Source organism: Bos indicus, chromosome 10, assembly GCF_029378745.1.
Source record: "Bos indicus isolate NIAB-ARS_2022 breed Sahiwal x Tharparkar chromosome 10, NIAB-ARS_B.indTharparkar_mat_pri_1.0, whole genome shotgun sequence".
NCBI lineage: Eukaryota > Metazoa > Chordata > Mammalia > Artiodactyla > Bovidae > Bos > Bos indicus.
Window position 1 is genome coordinate 58,699,497 of NC_091769.1, and position 21,663 is coordinate 58,721,159.

General features: G+C 35.7%; 1 protein-coding gene across 4 annotated transcripts in view; it reads left to right on the forward strand.

Moving 5' to 3' along the window:
• The window catches only part of DMXL2 (Dmx like 2), a 166,686-nt gene that overhangs the window by 130,974 nt on the left and 14,049 nt on the right, over positions 1-21,663 (forward strand). For 2 of the 4 annotated variants that reach the window (XM_070797547.1, XM_070797548.1), the window contains exons 24-33: positions 569-1,650; positions 2,052-2,243; positions 5,803-5,879; positions 7,378-7,505; positions 9,748-9,996; positions 13,749-13,927; positions 18,401-18,531; positions 18,995-19,080; positions 19,498-19,699; positions 20,704-20,821. In XM_070797547.1, the coding sequence (XP_070653648.1) occupies positions 569-1,650; positions 2,052-2,243; positions 5,803-5,879; positions 7,378-7,505; positions 9,748-9,996; positions 13,749-13,927; positions 18,401-18,531; positions 18,995-19,080; positions 19,498-19,699; positions 20,704-20,821 (2,444 nt within the window). The remainder of the gene's footprint in view (positions 1-568; positions 1,651-2,051; positions 2,244-5,802; positions 5,880-7,377; positions 7,506-9,747; positions 9,997-13,748; positions 13,928-18,400; positions 18,532-18,994; positions 19,081-19,497; positions 19,700-20,703; positions 20,822-21,663) is intronic. The other 2 variants (XM_070797549.1, XM_070797550.1) reach the window with 1 other exon arrangement.

Genomic DNA, 21,663 nt, shown 5'->3' on the forward strand with positions numbered 1-21,663 from the left:
GGTATATATGACTCAGGATGGTCAGTCATATTACTTATTTTTAAGTCACTTTTTAGTTCCTGTCTTGTGATTATGGTACCAGCTTGATGCAAACAATCATTTGTGTAATTTTGCTTTTATTGTAAATTTTTAAAAAGTAAATTTCCTTTTAGAATTATATAAAACGTTAAGTGGTTTTGAAATAAAATGAAGGTATTTTTAGAAGAATCTATCATCTTTCCTCATCTTTCTACCCTGTTTTACCCTCCCTTTTTAGGGGACCAGTTGAAAAAAAATTGTGTATTTTTTTCCTATTAAAAAATGTGTGTGTGTGTATGTAGATGTGTTTTTAATTTTTCTAATTTTTTAAATAAAAGATGGCTTACTATATATACTTTCACTTAATATATTCTGGATATCACAGGGAAATTTTAATTTCAGCTATATTGTGTGGATGTACCATAGTTCAACTAATTCTGGGTTAATAATTAAGTTTCCTTTATTTTGAGGAAATGCTGACACACTTTATTCTTTTGTAACATAATTACAAATTAACATCATACCTTGCAATTGTCTCTGATTTCTATAGTTATCATCAAGTCTTGTAACCCAGTGGTGTTTAGTTTCTACAACTACCTTCGAACTCATCCTTTGCTTATTCGAAGAAACCTTGTCTCCCCTGAAGGAACTTTGGCAACTGTAGGTCTCAAAACTGAGAAGAACTTTGTTGATAAAATTAACCTCATAGAAAGAAAATTATTCTTTACTACAGCAAATGCTCATTTTAAAGTTGGATGCCCTGTTTTAGCCTTGGAGGTACTCTCCAAAATTCCAAAAGTTACCAAAGCGTCTGCCTTACCCTCAAAAAAAGATCAGCCTGATTTCATTTCTAAAAAGATGGATGATGTACCTTCAGAATCAAAAACTCTGAGCGACAGTGATAGAAGTTTTGGCACTGATTGGTCAAATGTCACTTCATCACAGATTGACTGGAGTCAGCCAGTGGTAAGGATAGAAGAGGAACCCCTTACTCTTGATTGGGGTGAAGAGCATGATAGTGCCTTAGAAGAAGAGGAAGAAGATGCTGTTGGTTTAGTAATGAAAAGTACAGATGTCGGGAAAAAAGATAGACAAGAAGATCAGAAAACTCCAGACCCTAACGTGTTACTGACCCCTCAGGAAGAGGATCATCTTGAAGGTGATACTGAAGTTGATGTGATTGCTGAACAACTAAAATTCAGAGCTTGTTTAAAGATCCTTATGACTGAACTAAGAACATTGGCTACCGGTTATGAAGTAGATGGAGGAAAACTCAGATTTCAGCTCTACAACTGGCTTGAAAAGGAAATTGCTGCCTTGCATGAAATATGTAATCATGAATCGGTTATTAAAGAATATGCCAGTAAAATGTATTCCAAAGGAGAGAGTGATCTTCTAGATCAGGAAGAGAAGGTGGATAAACCAGATATTGGCTCCTATGAGCGGCACCAGATAGAAAGGCGGAGACTCCAGGCTAAACGAGAGCACGCGGAAAGACGGAAGTCATGGCTGCACAAGAACCAAGACCTCCTTCGAGTGTTTCTTAGTTACTGTAGCCTCCACGGAGCCCAAGGTGGTGGTCTGGCCTCAGTACGAATGGAGCTCAAATTCTTGCTACAAGAATCACAGCAGGTATCAACCTTATATTTGTTCTCAATCTTGGTTATTTTAATAATTTCAGTAACTCTTTCATTTATAGTTTTAAAGCTCTTTCTACCAGTTAATTTTAACATGATCAGCTCCTCTATTCATAGAATCAGATATTTACACTGTGCATACATATTTTTAGACAAAAGTTTTGATAAATAGAAGTAGGCTAAAAGCTTGAGAGCACAGCTTTGTCAAACTCATCTCTATACCTTCTGCATCTCGCATAGTACCTGATACACCAGTTTTTGTGGAATGAGCAAGTACATTAACATACTGCTTTTACTCAAATGTTTACTGCCAGTATTTTTATCATATAACTTAATTGCTTTTTTTTCTCCTTCATTTTAACCACTTTGGAAAAAATAACCCACTGTCACTCACAGGAAACTACAGTGAAGCAGCTCCAGTCGCCACTGCCACTGCCTACCACTCTACCTCTGCTTTCAGCAAGTATTGCTTCAACAAAAACAGTCATAGCTAATCCTGTATTGTACTTAAATAATCACATCCATGATATACTCTATACTATTGTTCAGATGAAAACACCACCTCATCCCAGTATTGAAGATGTGAAGGTAATGTAAAGTTTATGATCATTTGATACTGTACACACTGAGAAGGTAAATAAGTTATACTACTCTTCCAGTTTGAACTTGGAAGAAATATTTAAAGTATTCTTATTTGCTGCCTTCTGAGTCTGATCAGTTCAAGACTGTCCAATGAATGTAAGTTGAAAGTAAACATTCTTGAAATTCTGCCATTTGCCACACTGGATGGAATATTACGCTAAGTAAAATAAGTCAGATAGACAAATACTGTATGTTATCACTTATATGTGGAATCAAAAAAATAAATGACTGTATGTAACAAAATAGAAATGGACTCACAGACATAGAAAACAAACAGTGGTTAACAAAGTGGGCATATGTATATGGGGGCACATTAGGGGTAGGGAGTTAAGAGATATAAACAACTAAGTGTAAAATACTTAGTATAAAATAATTAAGCAACAAAGATATCAGATCAGATCAGATCAGTCGCTCAGTCGTGTCCGACTCTTTGTGACCCCATGAATCGCAGCACGCCAGGCCTCCCTGTCCATCACCAACTCCCGGAGTTCACTGAGACTCACGTCCATCAAGTCAGTGATGCCATCCAGCCATCTCATCCTCTGTCGTCCCCTTCTCCTCTTGCCCCCAATCCCTCCCAGCATCAGAGTCTTTTCCAATGAGTCAACTCTTCGCATGAGGTGGCCAAAGTACTGGACTTTCAGCTTCAGCATCATTCCTTCCAAAGAACTCCCAGGGCTAATCTCCATCAGAATGGACTGGTTGGATCTCCTTGCAGTCCAAGGGAATCTCAAGAGTCTTCTCCAACACCACAGTTCAAAAGCATCAATTCTTCGGCGCTCAGCCTTCTTCACAGTCCAACTCTCACATCCATACATGACCACAGGAAAAACCATAGCCTTGACTAGACGAACCTTTGTTGGCAAAGTAATGTCTCTGCTTTTCAATATGCTATCTAGGTTGATAGCACAGGAAAATATAGCCATTATTTTAGAATTATCATAAAAATATTGAACCACTATGCTGTACACCTGAATCTAATATAATAGCTTCTTCTTACTTGTGGAAAAGTTACTGTCTTCCTTTAAGACAGGCAGATACTTTTTTGGAAAAATTAATTCATTTTCTATACCGTATTCTTAACACACATTCCTTTAGATCCCCATCTTGTTTAAATGAATCATTATGTAGAAATATTTATAACTGTTCCTTACATGCTGAGATACTATGAAAATGTAAGTTCAGGAAGTATCTTGGGGAAAACCATGATTGATTAGAAGTCCCAGCGAAAGTACTCTCATTGGTATCTGCCTGAGGATTTTGTTTTGTTGGAAACTGTGCAGTAGTTCAGGGTAATGAGAATATGGACAGAATTCAGTTCAGTCGCTCATTTGTGTCTGACTCTTTGTGACCCCATGGACGACAGCATGCAAGGCCTCCCTGTCTATCACCAACTCCCGGAGTTAACTCAAACTCACCTCCATGGAGTCGGTGATGCCATCCAACCATCTCATCCTCTGTCGTCCCCTTTGCCTCCTGCCTTCAATCTTTCCCAGCATCAGGGTCTTTTCAAATGAGTCAGCTCTTCACATCAGGTGGCCACAGTTTTGGAGTTTCAGCTTCAACATCAGTCCTTCCATTGAACACTCAGGACTAGTCTCCTTTAGGATGGACTGGTTGGATCTCCTTGCTGTCCAAGGGACTCTCCAGAGTCTTATCTAACACCACAGTTCAAAAGCATCAATTCTTTGGTGCTCAGCGTTCTTTATAGTCCAACTTTCACATCCATACATGACCACTGGAAAAACCATAGCCTTGACTAGATGGACCTTTGTTGGCAAAGTAATGTCTCTGGTTTTTAATATGCTGTTTAGGTTGGTCATAACTTTCCTTCCAAGGAGTAAGCGTCTTTTTATTTCATAGCTGCAATCACCATCTGCAGTGATTTTGGAGCCCCCAAAAATAAAGTCCGACACTGTTTCCACTGTTTCCCCACCTACTTGTCATGAAATTATGGGACCGGATGCCATGATTTTAGTTTTCTGAATGTTGAGCTTTAAGCCAACTTTTTCACTCTCCTCTCTGACTTCCATCAAGAGGCTCTTTAGTTCTTCTTCACTTTCTGCCATAAGGGTGGTGTCATCTGCATATCTGAGGTTATTGATATTTCTCCCAGCAATCTTGATTTCAGCTTGTACTTCATCCAGCCCAGCATTTCTCATGATGTACTGTGCATATAAGTAAATAATCAGGGTGACAATATACAGAATTAACTACCCCAAATTAAAACTATATCCTATGCTGAAAACGTAAAAGCAGGTAGATGCTAAGAAACCCTAGGGAGGATGGCAGGATCTGGAGAGTTGATCAAACTTCCTCTGTACTAGCCTAAGTGTATTTGTCCTGTGCTTTTTCCAGTTCCAGTGGCTGATGTCATTTCAGTTCCCCAGCATTTTTTCTTTAAAATTTTTTTGTATGAAATGCACATTCAGTCTCTGGTAGTGTGTGCTTCTGAAGAACCCAAGATTAACTGGTCATGTCATCCTATTGCTTGCATGCTGAGTCGCTTCAGGTGTGTCCACCTCTTTGCGACTCTGTGGACTGGAGCCCACCAGGCTCCTCTGTCCATGGGATTTTGCACACAAGAACACTGGAGGGGGTTGCCATGCCCTCCAAGGGATCTTCCTGACCCGGGGATCAAACCCATGTCTCTTGCATCTCCTGCATTGTTAGGCATGATCTTTACCACTAGTACTACCTGGGGAAGCCCCTGTTGAGATTACTTAAATTATTTGATAGGTGAATATGGAAAAGTAGAAAATTCATTCAGTGCTTATAATTACGTTGGCATTTAATGTAATCTAAGTTAACATTTCTAGTTCCAGGAAATTTGGATAAGCTTTGAAAAAGTATGAAACTATTTCTAAGATCCCTTCAGATTTTAAGATTGTAGGAATCAAGTGTTGATTCAGCATGGCACTGTAGGTTTTGATATTATATTGATAATTTTTTAAACTATCAAAATTTAAAATTTTCAGACTGCATTACTTCTAAGTGGATGGATATCTTGCTTTCTGGAAAATTAACCATTTCACACAGTGATTGATACATTTTCTAAACATTTAATTTATTCTTATTGATAAGATCAGTTCTTCAGTTTCATCAAGGGGAATTTAATAAGGCAAGTTTAAATAAAAGCTCTGAAAATTGTCTGCTAATTTTGGTTCTCTTTTTTTTGAGTATTACTATTTAAGCTATTCATTAGCAGGCTAGGAAAGTCCCAGCAATGTGAACGTTGACACTTTACTCAAGGCCTGCAAAACGGCAGGCTCACAGTAATGAATATTTGATAAATATGTGTATAAATCAGTTAACTTTGTTGTAAGAATGCATATTAAATTAGGTGAGTGTTATTTTAGAAGCTTTAAGGCAGAGTTAGCAGTCTCATGTAGGATCTAGTCTTATTTATGATATTGCTAGTTTCTTGGATATTTTCTGATCTTTAACCTACTACTGTTTGTAGAAATATCAGTACAAAATGTAATTGTGGCTGTTTTGGTTTTAGGTGCACACACTTCATTCATTAGCAGCATCACTTTCTGCATCAATTTACCAAGCATTATGTGACAGTCATAGCTACAGGTAAAAAAAAAAAAAAATCACCCAAATAGTATTTATACAGCAAAAACATTAAACTGTACCACAGTTATATTAAGGTTCTGCTTCCAAGGGACTGAAAAATCCTGGAATATGACCACCGTGTGTACTTTATGAGAATGAGAAAATAATTGTTTAGTTTAGCAATCACCTAGTAACAACAGAGACAAGTAGAAAATGACAGATGGTAAAGGAAAATTATCATCACCATCTTCTTTTTGTTTTCAAGAAAAGAAGTATCCATTATCCAAAGTAATTTATAATATGAAGTTTTCTAATTTTTTTCTCCCTTAGGAGCTATTCCTTTGGCATTAGATTAGTTCCTGTTTGTTTGCTTTTCAGTTGAAAGAGGGAAAACTTTTGAAAAATGATAAAGTACATTCCTAGCATTGAATTATTAAAATCAATTTTACTTACCTCTTTCGGTATCAGTCTTTAAAAGTGATATCAATAGATGTAATGGTTTGAAATTTTGTTAAATGTCTAATTGCCTTCATCAGTGTATACTTTATATTTTAATGACCGGGGCAATATAAGTAGTAAGAAATTGAATCAGTCAGAAAGATGACCTAGACTTAAATGAATTATGTTAATAAATGAAAAGTTTGTACTATAAATAGAATCACATTAAATGTATATTAAACATGTATCTAGATTTTTTTTTCTTATAAACTCAGCAGCCTCTTGTGGGAAGACTGTTATTGCATAAGGAGTTAACTCTCTCAAAATGGCCTAACTCTGATGTTAGCCTAGTAAGGCCATGTCTAAGTGAACTCTCAAAACTTGGAAGTGTAAATAAGAAAAAGTTTATTTAGTTGACAGTGATCACCTTAATGATCAAAGACAATTTGTTTGATATCAGTCACTGCTTCAAATGGTGCCAGATGAGAATCCAAATACATTTTGTTTAAATATATCTTTTCTAGTTCTTAGGCTGTGATTGACTCTCTGAGAAGTCATATTTATTTTCTTCTTGTGTATTTCCCACACTCCATAAAGATGAGGAAAGTAAATATTTGGGCATGTTTGACTTTAGGTTTTTCTAAAATAGTTTCCTGCAGATTTAGTTGACCTTTTAATTCAGAATTGAGCTTGCACAACTTGGCAGGACTAAGAATGCAACAACATAGTTGCTGAAACTTCTGATATTCCTGGTAACAACAGTAATCTCCTTACAGCAGACTTTTAAAATACAAATAAGTGAATATGGAAAAGATTTTTAAGTTTTAAGCGGCATTTGGGAAAGGTTTTAAAGACTAAATGTCATCTGCCCAAATAGAACATTTGGTATTTTCTTTTAAAAAACTATCAATAAATATTTGTAACTAATTTAAAAAACTTTCTGAAATAAGTTATTATTGGAACATTGAATTCAGTTTTAAGAGTTTTGTTTTTGCTACAGTTATTTAAAAAGTGTGTTTAAGGTATACTTGCTTATTACCTCTGTGGACAATAAATAACAGAATTTTGTTTGGTTTGGCAGTCAAACAGAAGGAAACCAGTTTACAGGAATGGCTTATCAAGGGCTTCTTTTAAGTGATCGTCGAAGACTAAGGACAGAAAGCATTGAAGAACATGCAACACCAAATTCTTCTCCTGCTCAATGGCCCGGTGAGAACTCGAGTGCTGTTTTTATATTTGTTTAAATTTTCTATTTGGAAACTCCTTTTTACAAAACTATTAACTGGTTCCCTGATTGTTGTTGTTTGTGGATTTGGTGAATCACTTTTTGTTTGTTTGTTTTTGATGATATTTTCTGCCATGGATTAGGAATTCTTAAATATTATAATGTTGTCTGAAGATTCAGAAAGTTAAGGCTTCAAAAACCAGCTGTGCTGACCAGCATAAAAAAAGCAAGGTTTAACATCTTTCCCAAGGGTGAGCACAATTGTGTTTCTTATCCTTAGACATCCTGAGTTAGAGTCTTAGAGAGCCAGTATCACACACGTTTTTTCACTGATGTATCAGAATACAGTCATTCTCAAGATGTTGGTATATTTAGGACAGGAGTGACCGTCCTGTTACACATATGTCATGGTGTCTGCCAGTCCTTTCCCTCTGGTTAGCTCTTTCTCACTCTCAGTATCAGTTATTTCAAACCTCTACTCTCATCATCCTTTCCTCATTTGCCATGTCATTTAATTTTTACTGTAGTTTTATAAATTTCTACTCTTAATCTATATCTATGATTACATGTTAATGATCTTTGTAAAGAGGGGCAATGGAGGAAGTGACAGACTCAGAGTGTATATTTAAAATTCTTTTATACATGTTTCTCCAAACATTGTTGTTTTGACTTTTTATTGAATTTCAAACTTGTAAAAGTTTCAAAAATGGTACAAAGAATTTTTGTATAATCTTCACCCAAATTTCCCAACGTAGACATTTTACCATACTTGCCTTATCATTCATTCCTCCTCTCTCCCTCACTTATTGTGTGTCTGTGTGGATACATATATATATACTTTTTTTCTGAAATACTTGAGGATAAATTGTAGAAATGATGCCCCTTTACACATATCAGTTTATCTTTCCTAAAAATAGGCATTCTCTTATTAAATATAACATTGTTACCAAAATTTAGGATGTGTTAGGAAATTCAGCATCTTAATATTGATACAGTACTGTTGTCTAACCTGTAGGGTTTTTTTTTTTTTTTTTTTGATAGTTTCACCAATCATCTCACTGAAGTCTTCCATGTTGTATTCTTAGTTGTATTGTCTCACGAATCTCCTCTAATATGCAGTCCTCCTTTCTTTGTCTCTCATGACTTTGACACTTTCAAAGAGTACTAGCCAATTATTTTTTAGAATGTTCTTATGTTTCAGTTTTTCTGATGTTAATATTAGATTCAGATTATGAAGAGAGATTGTACCCTTCTCAGAGCAAAATAGCAAGAGGCACATGATGCCACTTTGGTCCCAGCACTGGTGCCATTAACTTTGACCACTTTGTGTGGTAGTTTCTGCCAGATTTCTCCTTTGTAAAATTATTCTCTTTTGCAATTCATAAGTATCTTTTGAAGAGAGTGTTTGAGGATTGTGTAAAATGTCATACTTTTACCTGCTAATTATAATGTTCAGTGATGACTCCTGCCTGAATCAAATATAACTGTGGAGATTACTCAGTGGTGATTTTCTAATTCTATGTGCTTCTTTCTACGTATTAGTTGAAATTGTGATATAAGGAAGAGCTTTCTCTTCTTTTTGTTTATTCACTCATTTATTATTTCATTGTGGATGAATGGATTCCTGTTTTAGTCTGTAGGTTATAAACAATTTCTATCATTTATTTTGTTGTTCAAACTATGGATGGTGATTTAGTCACTAAGTCGTGTCCAACTCTTATGACCCCGTGGACTATAGCCCTCCAGTCTCCTCTGTCCATGGGATTTTCCAGACAAGACCACTCAAGTGGTTTGCCATTTCCTTCTCCAGGGGATCTTCCTGGCTCTGCAGTTGAACCCAGAATCTCCTGCTTTGCAGGAGATGTAAGAGATCTGGGTTCAATCCCTGAGTTGGGAAGATCCCCTGGAGAAGGAAATGGGAGCCCACTCCAATATTCTTGCCTGGTAAATCCCATGGACGGAGGAACCTGGTGGGTTACAGTCCATAGGGTTGCAGAGTTGGACACGACTGAAGCAACTGAGTATGCATGCATAAGTGGAGGAAAACTGTGGAATTATATGTGTATCTGTCTATCTATCTATCTATATATATCCATGTGTGTATATTGATACTATATATATAGTATAATATAGATACATAATTGTGGTTCAATTGCAGATTTGGATGTGTTTCCCTTCTGGAGCTTTATGCTGATATACTTCTTTTAATATTATATACCCTTACAGGTGTGAGTTCACTTATTAATCTCTTGAGTTCAGCCCAAGATGAAGACCAGCCAAAATTGAATATTTTATTGTGTGAAGCTGTTGTCGCTGTGTACTTGAGTTTATTGATACATGCTCTTGCCACAAATTCCTCCAATGAATTGTTTCGACTTGCAGCCCACCCATTAAACAACCGAATGTGGGCTGCTGTTTTTGGAGGAGGTGTGAAACTTGTTGTGAAGCCTCAAAGACAATCTGAAAATATTTCAGGTAAGATAAATTTGATAACAATAATGTATATAAGTATAAATAGTTTCTTATATGAAAATTAAAGTTTTTTTAATGTTTTAAGAATTTTTGTTTTGAAAATCAGTGATGTTTAATGTATAATCAGTCTTAGAAATATAAATAATCTCATATTAGAATAAAGAGTACAGTTTCAATGTAACATTTTTTGATAAATTTGAAAAGAATAAAAAAGAAAAAAGGAAAGGTAAAGTTAAGTGAGGAAATAGTGTTGAGGAATGAGGTCGTGGAAAAGGATAGTTTTTATTTTTTTATAGTTTATCATGGTGATTTTGAGTTTATAAAAGCTTTATTAATAAGTTTTGGTCATTATCATAAATAACTGGGCTAAAATTTTTGGACTTTCCGTAATGCACAAAGTTGAGTTAGGTCTGAACTCATTGCCATGATATATAGGCATACATAAGAAAAACACTCAAGGATTGTTGATTGAAGTAAGTAAAAGCATTAAGGGTGTTATCTGTAACATAGCATGGAAAGTTAAAGATTTCTTAACTATGGAATAGTAAGCTAATCTGTATCCTAGTCAATATTCTTTAGAACTTTCTTTAGCAATGTGTTTGTTTAAAAGGTAGAAATATTAATTGAGAATTATTTTTTTTGCAACCCACATTCTTTTCTCAGCTTTTATTTTAAGATATCACACTTATTTTTTTAAAGTTTTTAAAAAAAGTTTTTAAGTAGAGAAGATTTAGATAAATCCTTATAGTTCTTACAGAGTATACCAGTAGTTGGCTTTAGATTAAGTTCATGGTCATACTCAGGCTCTTCCAGTCATGCACATGGTCTTTGAATTCCATTTTCTGTGCTCTTTTTTTTTTTTTTTCTTAGGGATGAGAATATATTTTTAGTCCACTTTTTAAGATGGTAGGATGGTAAGGTATAGACTGATGCCATGGGAACGTTTTCCACCTTGGTGCTGTAACACAGAAATTGCCTGTCTTAATTCATCCATAGAAATGCTCATGTTACAGATGATGAGATAGTGGCTCAGAGAACCACTAGCTAAAGGTACAGGTTCTAACCTGTGTCCTTGGTGCCCAAGATCGAATCAAATGAATAAGTTCCCATGTAAATCAAAGTAAGGGAGATGATCTTACTGACTCCCATTGTCTCCACTCCTGTTACATATGGATGACTCACCTCCGTCTTCCTTTCCAGTTGTAATCCACTGTAAATTGAAAAGTTTTCCTCCCAAATCACTTCTTTTCTCTTCCTGAGTTTTCTATTATTGTTTCATGGTAATTCACTCATCAAATCATCATGCTTAACCTTCTGAGGACATATTCATGTTTACATTCACGTACACCTGCCATATGCCAGGCTTTTGGGGTATGGTGAACAAAACAGACAAACCCCATACTTTTCATGAAGCTTACACCTAGTACAGGTAAACACACAATTAACAAATCATAGTATTTCAGGTATGGTCAGAACTACAATAAAAATATAGCAGAGTGAGTAGACAGAGAATGATGAGGGAAAAGGGGGTGGGAAGAGTTTAGTTAGGGTGGTCAAAAGACACATTTCTGAATAGATGACATTTGATCAGAGTCCTAAGGAAGTCAGGGATCAGATTGTCCAGATACCTGGGGCCAGAGCATTTCAGGCAGATGGGGAAGTGAGTGCAAAAGTCATGAGGTTGGACTAACTTGACTTTTTCCAAGAACTGTTGTGCTGGCCAGATGGCTATCCTGAGCCAGGGAATATGGTCAGAGATGAGATAAGTAACTGGGGGCAAGGTCCCTTAGGGCTTCATGGGTCATTTATTATCACTGTTATTCTAAAGGAAGATAGGAAACTACTGGAAGATTTTAAGCAGAAGAGTGATGTAATCTGATTTAGATGTTTAAAAGACCCACTCTAATTGCTGGGTGGAAAATAGTCTGTGTGAAAGAATAAAAGTAGGGAGCCCATGTGGGAGGCTGTGGGAATAGCCCACTTAAAAGATAATTGTGAAGAACAAATTTGAATCAGTTCTAGTGAGGTGGATGAACCTAGAGCCTATTATACATAGTGAAGTAAGTCAGAAAGAGAAAAACAAATATAGTATATTAACACATATGTATGGAATCTAGAAAAATGCTATTGATGAGCCTGTTTCCAGGGAAGGAATGGAGATGCAGATGTAGAGAATGGACTTGTGGACACAGTGGGGGAGGGGGAGAGTGGAACAAATGGAGAAAGTAACACCAACATACGCACACTGTCAGGTGTAAGATGGATAGCTGGTGAGAAGTTGCTGGGTAGTACAGGGAGCCCACTCTGGTGCTCTGTGATGACCTGGAGGGCTGGGCTAGGGGGAGGAGAGGGAGGCGAGGGAGCGAGGGATGTATGTATAATTATGGCTGATATGCATTGTTGTGTGGCTGAAACCAACACAACGTTGTAAAAATTTAAAAAAAAGAAAGTCTTCTCCCAAAAGATAGTTGTGGGTTACCATCAAGAGTGAATGGATAAGCAAAATGTGGTATATAAGTACAGTGGAACGTAATTCAGCATAAAAAAGAGTGACTATTAACACATGCTATAACCAGCATGAACCTTAAAAATATGATGCTCAGTTTAAGAAGCCAGACACAGAAGGTCACACAGTGCCTGCTTCCATTTATATGAAATATTCAGAATAGGTAAATCCATAGAGACAGAAAGCATATTGGTTGCCATGGGCTAGGGGGAGAAAGGAATGGGGAGTGATTGATTAGTGTGGAGTTTTCATTTGGTGTGGTGAGAATGCTTTGCAACTGGATAGGGATGTTGGTTGCATAACAGTATGAATGTACTAAATGCCACTGAACTGTACATTGTAAAATGGTTAATTTCATGTAAATTCCACCTCAATTAAAAAAAGATAAAAGTGGTGTAGCCTAGTCATGTTCATCAAAGAGAACTTGAGATAAATTTTCTGTGACAGGGAGCCTCAGGAGAGGACCAGGCTGACTTCTTCCTGGCTATCTCATATCCAATTAGTCCTGAATCCTTTTGATATTCCTTTTATGTATTTCTCACATCTAAACCTGCCTTTCGGTCTTTACCACCCACTGTGCTAGTTCAGGCCGTTCCGTCCTCATTGATCGTGCAGACTTCACCTCATCACGTGCCTCATTCAAGATGCCTTCATGAGAATGGCCCACAGGATGAGTTCCTAGCTTTCTATCCACAAGCTAGTCCATGCTCCAGAGAATCCCTGTTACTCCCCTCCCTGACCACCTGTCTAGCAAAAGAAAATTATTCCTCATTTAGCCAAGCCATTGATCATTTGTTTCTGGTGTCAACTTCCTCTTTTCACATTGAGCCTCTGCTTTTCTTTTAAGGCATGCTTTATATCCTACATATACATTCAGTGACTCTTTCTTGAACAGCATAGCCAGAAATAATCCCTCATGTGCTCTGTTTACTACTTGTTGAATCTACATCATTTATTTGATACATTGTATATAGAATTGCTTGAATACTTGTTCCGTATATTAATGGCACATAGGCTGCTTCATTGCAAGTTAATCCTTTATAATCTATCCTCATCTACATCTCTGTCATGATTGCTGGAAAACTGATGCAGTGACTAGAAAAGTTCACAAGCACAGATACAAGTAATTTAGTGGAAACTAAAAACATGGCAAGAATGTTCTTTTCAAGGCTGAAAAGAAAGGTTAACTCTTTGAATTAATAATGGAAAATAAGAATGGGATTTTTTTTTTTCCTGTCTTTAAATTCAGCACCTCCTGTTCCTTCTGAAGACATAGATAAACACCGTAGGAGGTTTAACATGCGAATGCTGGTCCCTGGAAGACCTGTAAAGGACACTACCCCACCACCTGTGCCTGCAGAAAGACCATCTTACAAAGAAAAGTTTATTCCTCCTGAACTTAGTATGTGGGATTATTTTGTTGCAAAGGTAAGGGGCCTAAGGAACACATGCTTTATGTGTGTCTGTTTGCATCACATAGGAATGATGGGGCAGCTTCTGGGTTCAATCACCATAGTTCAGACATTTCATCTCTCAACTCCAGAAGCTGAATAATCATTCAGAAATGATCAGACACTTGATATGGTTGAGACAAATTAAAATCATATGGGACTTAGGTATAAACCAGAACTCAGTTTACTAACATAATCAGCATCGTCCTTTTCTAGGGACTGGAATACTTGTATCTACCATCTAGCATCCCTTCCGATTGTCAGTAGTTACTTTGGTTAGCATGAAATTAGAGCAGGAGAAGGTGGACGGATATTTCAGAGTTTCATCAGACCATGGGTTTCGTGGGGCCCACGACATATCTATTTCTCCAAAGCAGAAGGAACTTCTCTGGGGATCAGATTCTCATGGGGACTAGATCCTACACAGTCCCATTTTGTACAGTGCTGGGTGTGTGCTTTTCTGCACTTGGTGTTTTGAGCACTTCACATTCTATTGATAGGTTTCCTTCTTTACCTCTGTTGCATTATAATTCTTCCTACTCCCAAGATTGTTTGGGAGCAAATCCAAACATGAAATTTCATTCATAAATATTTCATTATGTATTTTTTAAAAAGAAGGGTTTTGAATCAGTAACACACAAGCATTCTCTCTCTCTCTCACATAGACACACAAACACACACTCAAATTTACATGCACACACACTCACACACGGTTCTTTACTATCAAGTATCCAAAGAGTGTTCACATTTTCCCCCATTATACCTTAAATGTTTTTGAACAGTTGGTTTGTTAAATCAGGATCCAGAATGATTCATATATTACAGTTGGTTGATATGTCTTAAGTCTCTCTTAATCTGTAGGTTCTACCTCCAACTCACTTTGTTAAATTTACCCCTGCCCCCTTTTTGCCCCAAAATTTGTCATTTAAAATTTTTCAGTGGCTTGCTGATGGCATCCCTGTGTTTGGTCTTTTGACCATATTCCTCTGATTTTCTGTTTTTCTGTAAAGTGAGAGTTAAATTTAGAGACATTATCACATTCCACCATGATTAGGTAGGGAAAAGGGAGTACAGGATTACTTCATAGGTGGTTTTGTGTATTTCCACCAGGAAACATTCTTTTTTGGGATGTTAATTGATGATCTTTGCCTGAATCCATTATCATAAATTTGGGGAGTTTTATTTATTTGCTGAAATATTTCCTTATTCATCCTATTTGGTTAACCTGAAGTGCATTTTAAAAGAGAAATACAGGATAAATGCTTTATTCTTTGCTTTTTGTACCAGTTTTCAGAGTGATGAGTTGATTCTCTAGCATCCTTCAGAGGAAGCAAGTGACTTTTGTTATTATGGATTTCAACATGTTTTATGTATTGAATATTTTAATCCACTGCAGTTATCCTATGTAAACATTTTATATTTTGATCCCAAATTAGAGAAAGTACCTTCATGAATAGATACATTTTATAAAGCTGAGATTATTATAATGCTGGATGCAAGTTAAATTTCCTCATCAAGTATCCAACTATTTCAAATGTCAAGGGCTTGAAGCAAGGATCTGCTGGAAATTTTATAATGCAAATCAAAACTCCAGTGATGTATCATCTCACACCAGTCTGAATGGCTATCATCAGAAAGTCTACAAACAATGAGCACTGGAGAAGGTGTGGAGAAAAGGGGACCCTCCTACACTCTTAGTGGGAATGTCAATTGGTATAGCCACTATAGAGAAACAGTATCCCTTAAGAAACTAGGAATAAAACTGCCATATGACCCAACAGTCCCATACTGGGCATATACCCTGAGAAAACCATAATTGAAAAAGATACATGTACCCCAGTGTTCACCGAAGCACTACTTATGATAGCCAGGACACAGAAGCAACCTAGGTATCCATCGACAGATGAATGGATAAAAAAGTCGTGGTACATATATACAATGGAATATTACTTAGTCATAAAAAACACATACAAGTCAGATCTAGTGAGGTGGATGGACCTAGAGCCTATTTTACAGTATGAAGTAGGTCAGAAAGAGAAAAATATCTTGTATTAATGTGTGTATATGGAATCTAGAAAAATGTTACTGATGAACCTATTTGCAGGGCATCAATGGAGACATAGAGAATGGGCTTGTGGATGCAGTGAGTGAAGAAGAGGGTAGAATGAATGGAGAGAGTAGTATTGAAACATATTACCATATGTAAAATAGATAGCCAGTAGGAATTTGCTGTATGGTGCAGGGAGCTCAAATTGATGCTCTGTGATAACCTAGAGGGGTGGGATGTGGTGGCAGGTGGGAAGGAGGTTCAAAAGGAAGGGGGCATTTTTATTTGCCCTACAGATTTTAAGTTTATTAGTTTGAGGCAAATTTTGTTTGTTAAAATCATTTATCATTTTGAAGTCTTAAAAATACTACTTTGTCAATTTTGCTGCTACTGCTAAGTCACTTCAGTCGTGTCCGACTCTGTGCGACCCCATAGACGGCAGCCCACTAGGCTGCGCCATCCCTGGGATTCTCCAGGCAAGAATTCTGGAGTGGGTTGCCATTTCCTTCTCCAATGTATGAAAGTGAAGAATGAAAGTGAAGTCGCTCAGTCATGTCTGACTTGTATCGACCCCATGGACTGCAGCCCACCAGGCTCCTCCGTCCATGGGATTTTCTAGGCAAGAGTACTGGAGTGGGGTGCCATTGCCTTCTCCGTTGTCAATTTTAGGTTTTCTCTTTTCTGGTAAGGCTGCTTCAGATATAAAAGGTATCAAACTGCCCCAAAATACTTTGGAGCTGTTGCTGCATAGACAGTGTGTCCTTTTAAAGATTCACATTTTGACTTAGCTGATCAAATGTTGAATTTTTAAAAATTATCAAAAATTAGGTATTAAGAATCTATCTCAAAATGTGAATCATGTGAAATAACTATTCATTTTGATGAGTATGTTATAGTTTACATAGCCATTTTCCTATTAGCTTTTTGCTATATTTTTTCATTTTTATAAATAATCTGAGATTAATAATCTGTTTTGCAAAGCCTATTCACATTCTGATTATGTAATTAAGAAGTACTGGGTCAAAGGCTTTTGATATATATCTCCAGATTACTGATTTATACTCTGAGAATAGTTAGCACACATATGACTTTACTCTCGTTAAGTATTCCTTTTTTGTTTTTGTTAATTTGATTAAATTTTTATTTCCTGTTATAGTGATATAAAAATGTTAATGAATCTACAGCCATTAGGTTTTCTACTTTGAGGAACTGACTGTTCATGTTCTTAACTAAATTATCTATTAGAACTGTAATATTTTTCTTACTTTTAATGAACTATTTATTAAGCATATTAGCAATTTATCTTACTTGTGATACTTTTTCCAGTTTATTTTAATTTTATTTGTGTTTTTAACATACAGAAGTTTTAGGAAGTTTATTTAGTCATGTCTATCCATACTTTTGGAGAAGGAAATAGCAACCCACTCCAGTATTCTTGCTTGGAGAATCCCAGGGACGGAGGAACGTGTTGGGTGCCGTCTATGGGGTCGCGCAGAGTCGGACACGACTGACGTGACTTATTTTTATAAAATGATGTTACGTTGTTTTTAAGCAAAGTTCTTCCCACTAATAAATATTTGCTTTTGTTATCGTCTCCTCTCCCTTTGTTCGCTCTTCCTCCTCCTCCTCATTCTTTTTAACTTTTAACTCTCCTGTTCATCTAGAGTGAAGTGAGAATCAGACTTTGGTGCCCTCCTTATCCTCTCTTCCCACTCTTACAAGCAGTTTTGTCTTTCCTTCCCTCCCAACACCTTAAGATGTTACCTTTGTCATACATACATTAATTTCTTATTTATATACTCTTCTTGGACTATATTTTTCCATTGATCAATTGCTAGACTGCACTTGTTTTAATTACTGATTTTAATATTCACTAAGAAACCTTATCTTTCACTTTAGACAGATTTCTCAGCTAATCTTACCTATTTTTTTCTTCCCTGTGAACTTTACAGTCATTATCAAGTTTCAAAAAAGGAAAAGAAATCCCTATGGAAATTTTTATTGCAATTACCTAAAACACATAAAAAGAATCATTATTTTTAATGCTCCAGTCTCCTTATTTAGATTTTAAAGGGATTTGTAATTTCCTTCACCAGTAGGTATCACAGTTGTCATAAAGTTTTTCCCTTTGGTATTATGTTTCTTAATTACGTTTTTTTCTTCAGAGTTTTTGAACTAGTTGTTGCTGATATATAAGAAAAAGACTATTAATTTAAAAAATATTTGTGTTGTATGTAGCTATTATTGAATCTGAGAGTTTTAACTTGGTTTCTTGACTTTCCCAGGTCTAGTATAATTTTCAAAAGAAAATTTTAATTTAGATTGACACCACTTTAAATGTTCATTATTAGGATAAAAATAACCCAATTATACATTCAAATATAACTTCACATTTTATTGCAGCCATTTCTCCCTTTGTCTGATAGTGGAGTTATATATGATTCTGATGAAAGCATTCATAGTGATGAAGAAGACGACGATGCTTTTTTTTCAGATATACAGATACAGGAGCACCAAGACCCTAACTCCTATAGGTAAATGAGGCTTTCTTCTTTTTCTTTCTGCCTTTTCTTTTGTAAAAATTCCTGATATTACTGGTTTTAAGCAACATTACTATTATATCATGAATTTGTATAAGAACTGACATATTTTCAGGTTAGGAATTCTTTACTTTCGAGGTAAATTGCTAGATAGTATAGTATTTCACATCTTGTTTCGAAGAATAGCTGGCAAAAATATTTTTAGTGAGGAAAAAATTACATAATTTATTGATATGCTGTTAGATTCCATGTGGCTGTATAATAAAACCCTTTCCATTGTTGCATATCTTTTATTTTCAGAGACTGCAAAAGTACTATTTTTTTTTTAGTAGTAAATGGTTAGGAAAAAACAGCTTATTTTCTGGGTGGGAGATTGGGCCAAACAATTGACACAGTACTATGTTCTCATGATTTTATTTTTCGATTAAGCAGAATTTTTTTAATCCTATTTGAACAGCTGGGCTCTTCTACATTTGACAATGGTTAAGCTTGCACTTCACAATGTCAGGAATTTCTTTCCCATTGCTGGATTGGAATTTTCTGGTAAGTTTGGAATTTGGAAATTAATGCTAATAATTACCAAGTTTCTTGTTACAAGATCCATATAAAAGAACTAAAAAAAAAAAAAAAAAAAAAAACTGCATTGGAGATGTTATGAGGTGTCTTGTTTATCTTAGGTTCCAGTGTGTGGTTTTTAGTTCACATGGCAAGAATTACTGACTACCTGGAAGGTTGGAAGAAAAAGCAGGAAACCAGCCTGTAGAAGTGGAACATTTTCTCAGCTCATATTAGAAAGCTGGTCTTTTGTTCAAAGCATTAATAATCCAAATGATGTTAGATTAACAGTTTCAGATTTATTTCTATTTTCAGACGGTTTGGCTCTAACAACTTGGATTTTGTAAATATGTGGGGATGGTCGACATCTTTAATCAAAGTAAAGTATATCCTGTTACATTTTAGAGTTGCCTGTAACATCACCATTGGGTATTGCTGTGATTAAAAACTTGGAGAATTGGGAGCAGATCTTACAAGAGAAAATGGATCATTTTGAAGGTCCTCCCCCCAACTATATCAACACATATCCAACTGACCTTTCAGTTGGAGCTGGACCAGCTAGTCTTCGAAATAAAGCAATGCTAGAACCTGAGAATACTCCATTCAAGTAAGAATTCTCTTATAATGCTAATAAGAGTAGCTTGGCTTAACCTTTCTGGAAGACAGTTTGGCACAATATCATGCCAGTAGCCTTTAAACCATGCATGACTTTGAATTTGCAATCCCGTTTCTAGCAGTATATGCCAAAGAAAATATCTGAATTCTGGATAGAAAATTATTTTTCCCCTATTACCTATACTTCAATAGACAATTTTATAATCAGGAAGAAACCTTTATTTTTGTCATCATTTTAAGAAGTCTTAAATGCTTTGCGATAACAGTCTACATATGCAAATAAGATGCTACTGACCTTTTGTCTGTAATTTAATGCTAAACACAGTAAGGTTTTTTAATTGATGTTTTGATCTTCTGTCTGTTCATCTGTGTGCTGTGTGCTTAAGTCACTTCAGTCATGTCCGACTCTTTACTAGCCCATTGACTATAGCCCACTAGGATCCTTTGTCCATGGGATTCTGCAGGCAAGAATACTGGAATGGGTTGCCATCCCTTCCTTCAGGGATCAAGCCTCTTATTTCTTGTCTTTTGGCAGATGGGTTCTTTATCGATAATTCTACCTGGGAAGCCCCTTTTGATAAGCAGCATCCTGTTTTTTGAGGCAGCTGGCCATGATGTAGAGTATTGCTCATAAACTTGAAAGATCAAGGCTTTTTAGTTTGTTAGGCTGTTAAAAATTAAATGTGGGACTTTATATTTATTGATGATATGCTATAACCAGCAGATCCAACCTAAAGGATAATTTAAAAAGAGAATAAAAAGAAATTCATTTGACTCTCAGCTCAGCTTGTCCATTTGGAGAATCAGTAATTAGAGAATTAATTGCCAGATGAAGGAATGATTTATAGAACTAAAAATTCAAAGTGAAACATTAAATTTTGTTGTGGTTAATGCTATATTTTCTTTGAAGTAATGGAGGTTTTAAAAAATTATCTGCAAATAATGAAACATTTTCTATACTAAAATAGTGTGATACTTTTTTTTTTTTTTAACTAGATCCCGGGATTCTTCTGCACTTCCAGTCAAACGACTTTGGCATTTTCTTGTTAAACAAGAAGTACTTCAAGAGACATTCATGAGATATATTTTCACTAAGAAAAGAAAGCAGAGTGAGGTATTTTGGGAAAAAAAATTCTCTCATAATTTTCATTTAGTTTTCTTTAACATTTCTAATGATTCTAGTTTTTGATTTATTTGAAATTTACTTTTGGTTTGAACTCATTATCTTTCATACATTATAGGTAACATTGTACCAAACTTGAGAGAATTTTTTTAAGATAAAAACTTACAATTTTTATTTCATAACAATGAAACAACATAGGTCCTTAGATAAATCCGGTATAATCAAATGAAAGTTGGTATGTCCTTTATAATATTTGCCATTGGGATTTTTACATGTAACAAACATTGTGAGGGATGGCTTAGGGAATTTAATATATAAATGAGTATACTCTATGTTATGATTCTCCAAATACTATTTAATTGAAAATGCAGCATAACCCTTTATTTACTTAGCATTTAGAAATGAACAGGATAAACTGTAGAAGCAACAAATTCAAGATAATTTTGTGAGAGAGATTAAACTACAGAAATAACAAATGTGAGATGAAGGAGATTACTTTTAAAAAGTGAGGCAGAGATTCTACACTGCATGGTGATTTTTAAGCTAAATATAAGTTAGGAATGTAATGCCATACAGAGTTCAAGAAGAACCATGAATTTGAGAGAGTGGCACTTTCGACCTTAAAATGATCTCATTATAAAATGAAGGGTACACAGATGGTTTATATAAGCATTTCAGTCCATTTGGCTATTTAATGAGCTAATGAGCAGTTTGAAGAGTGTTCTGAGTGTAAGATGTGATTAAAGATTTGGCAAACAAAAACAGTGAGAAAAGAAAAATGAATTATATTTCACACCAAGAGGGACAGTCTATGTGGTTCAGTTTCCCAAGGT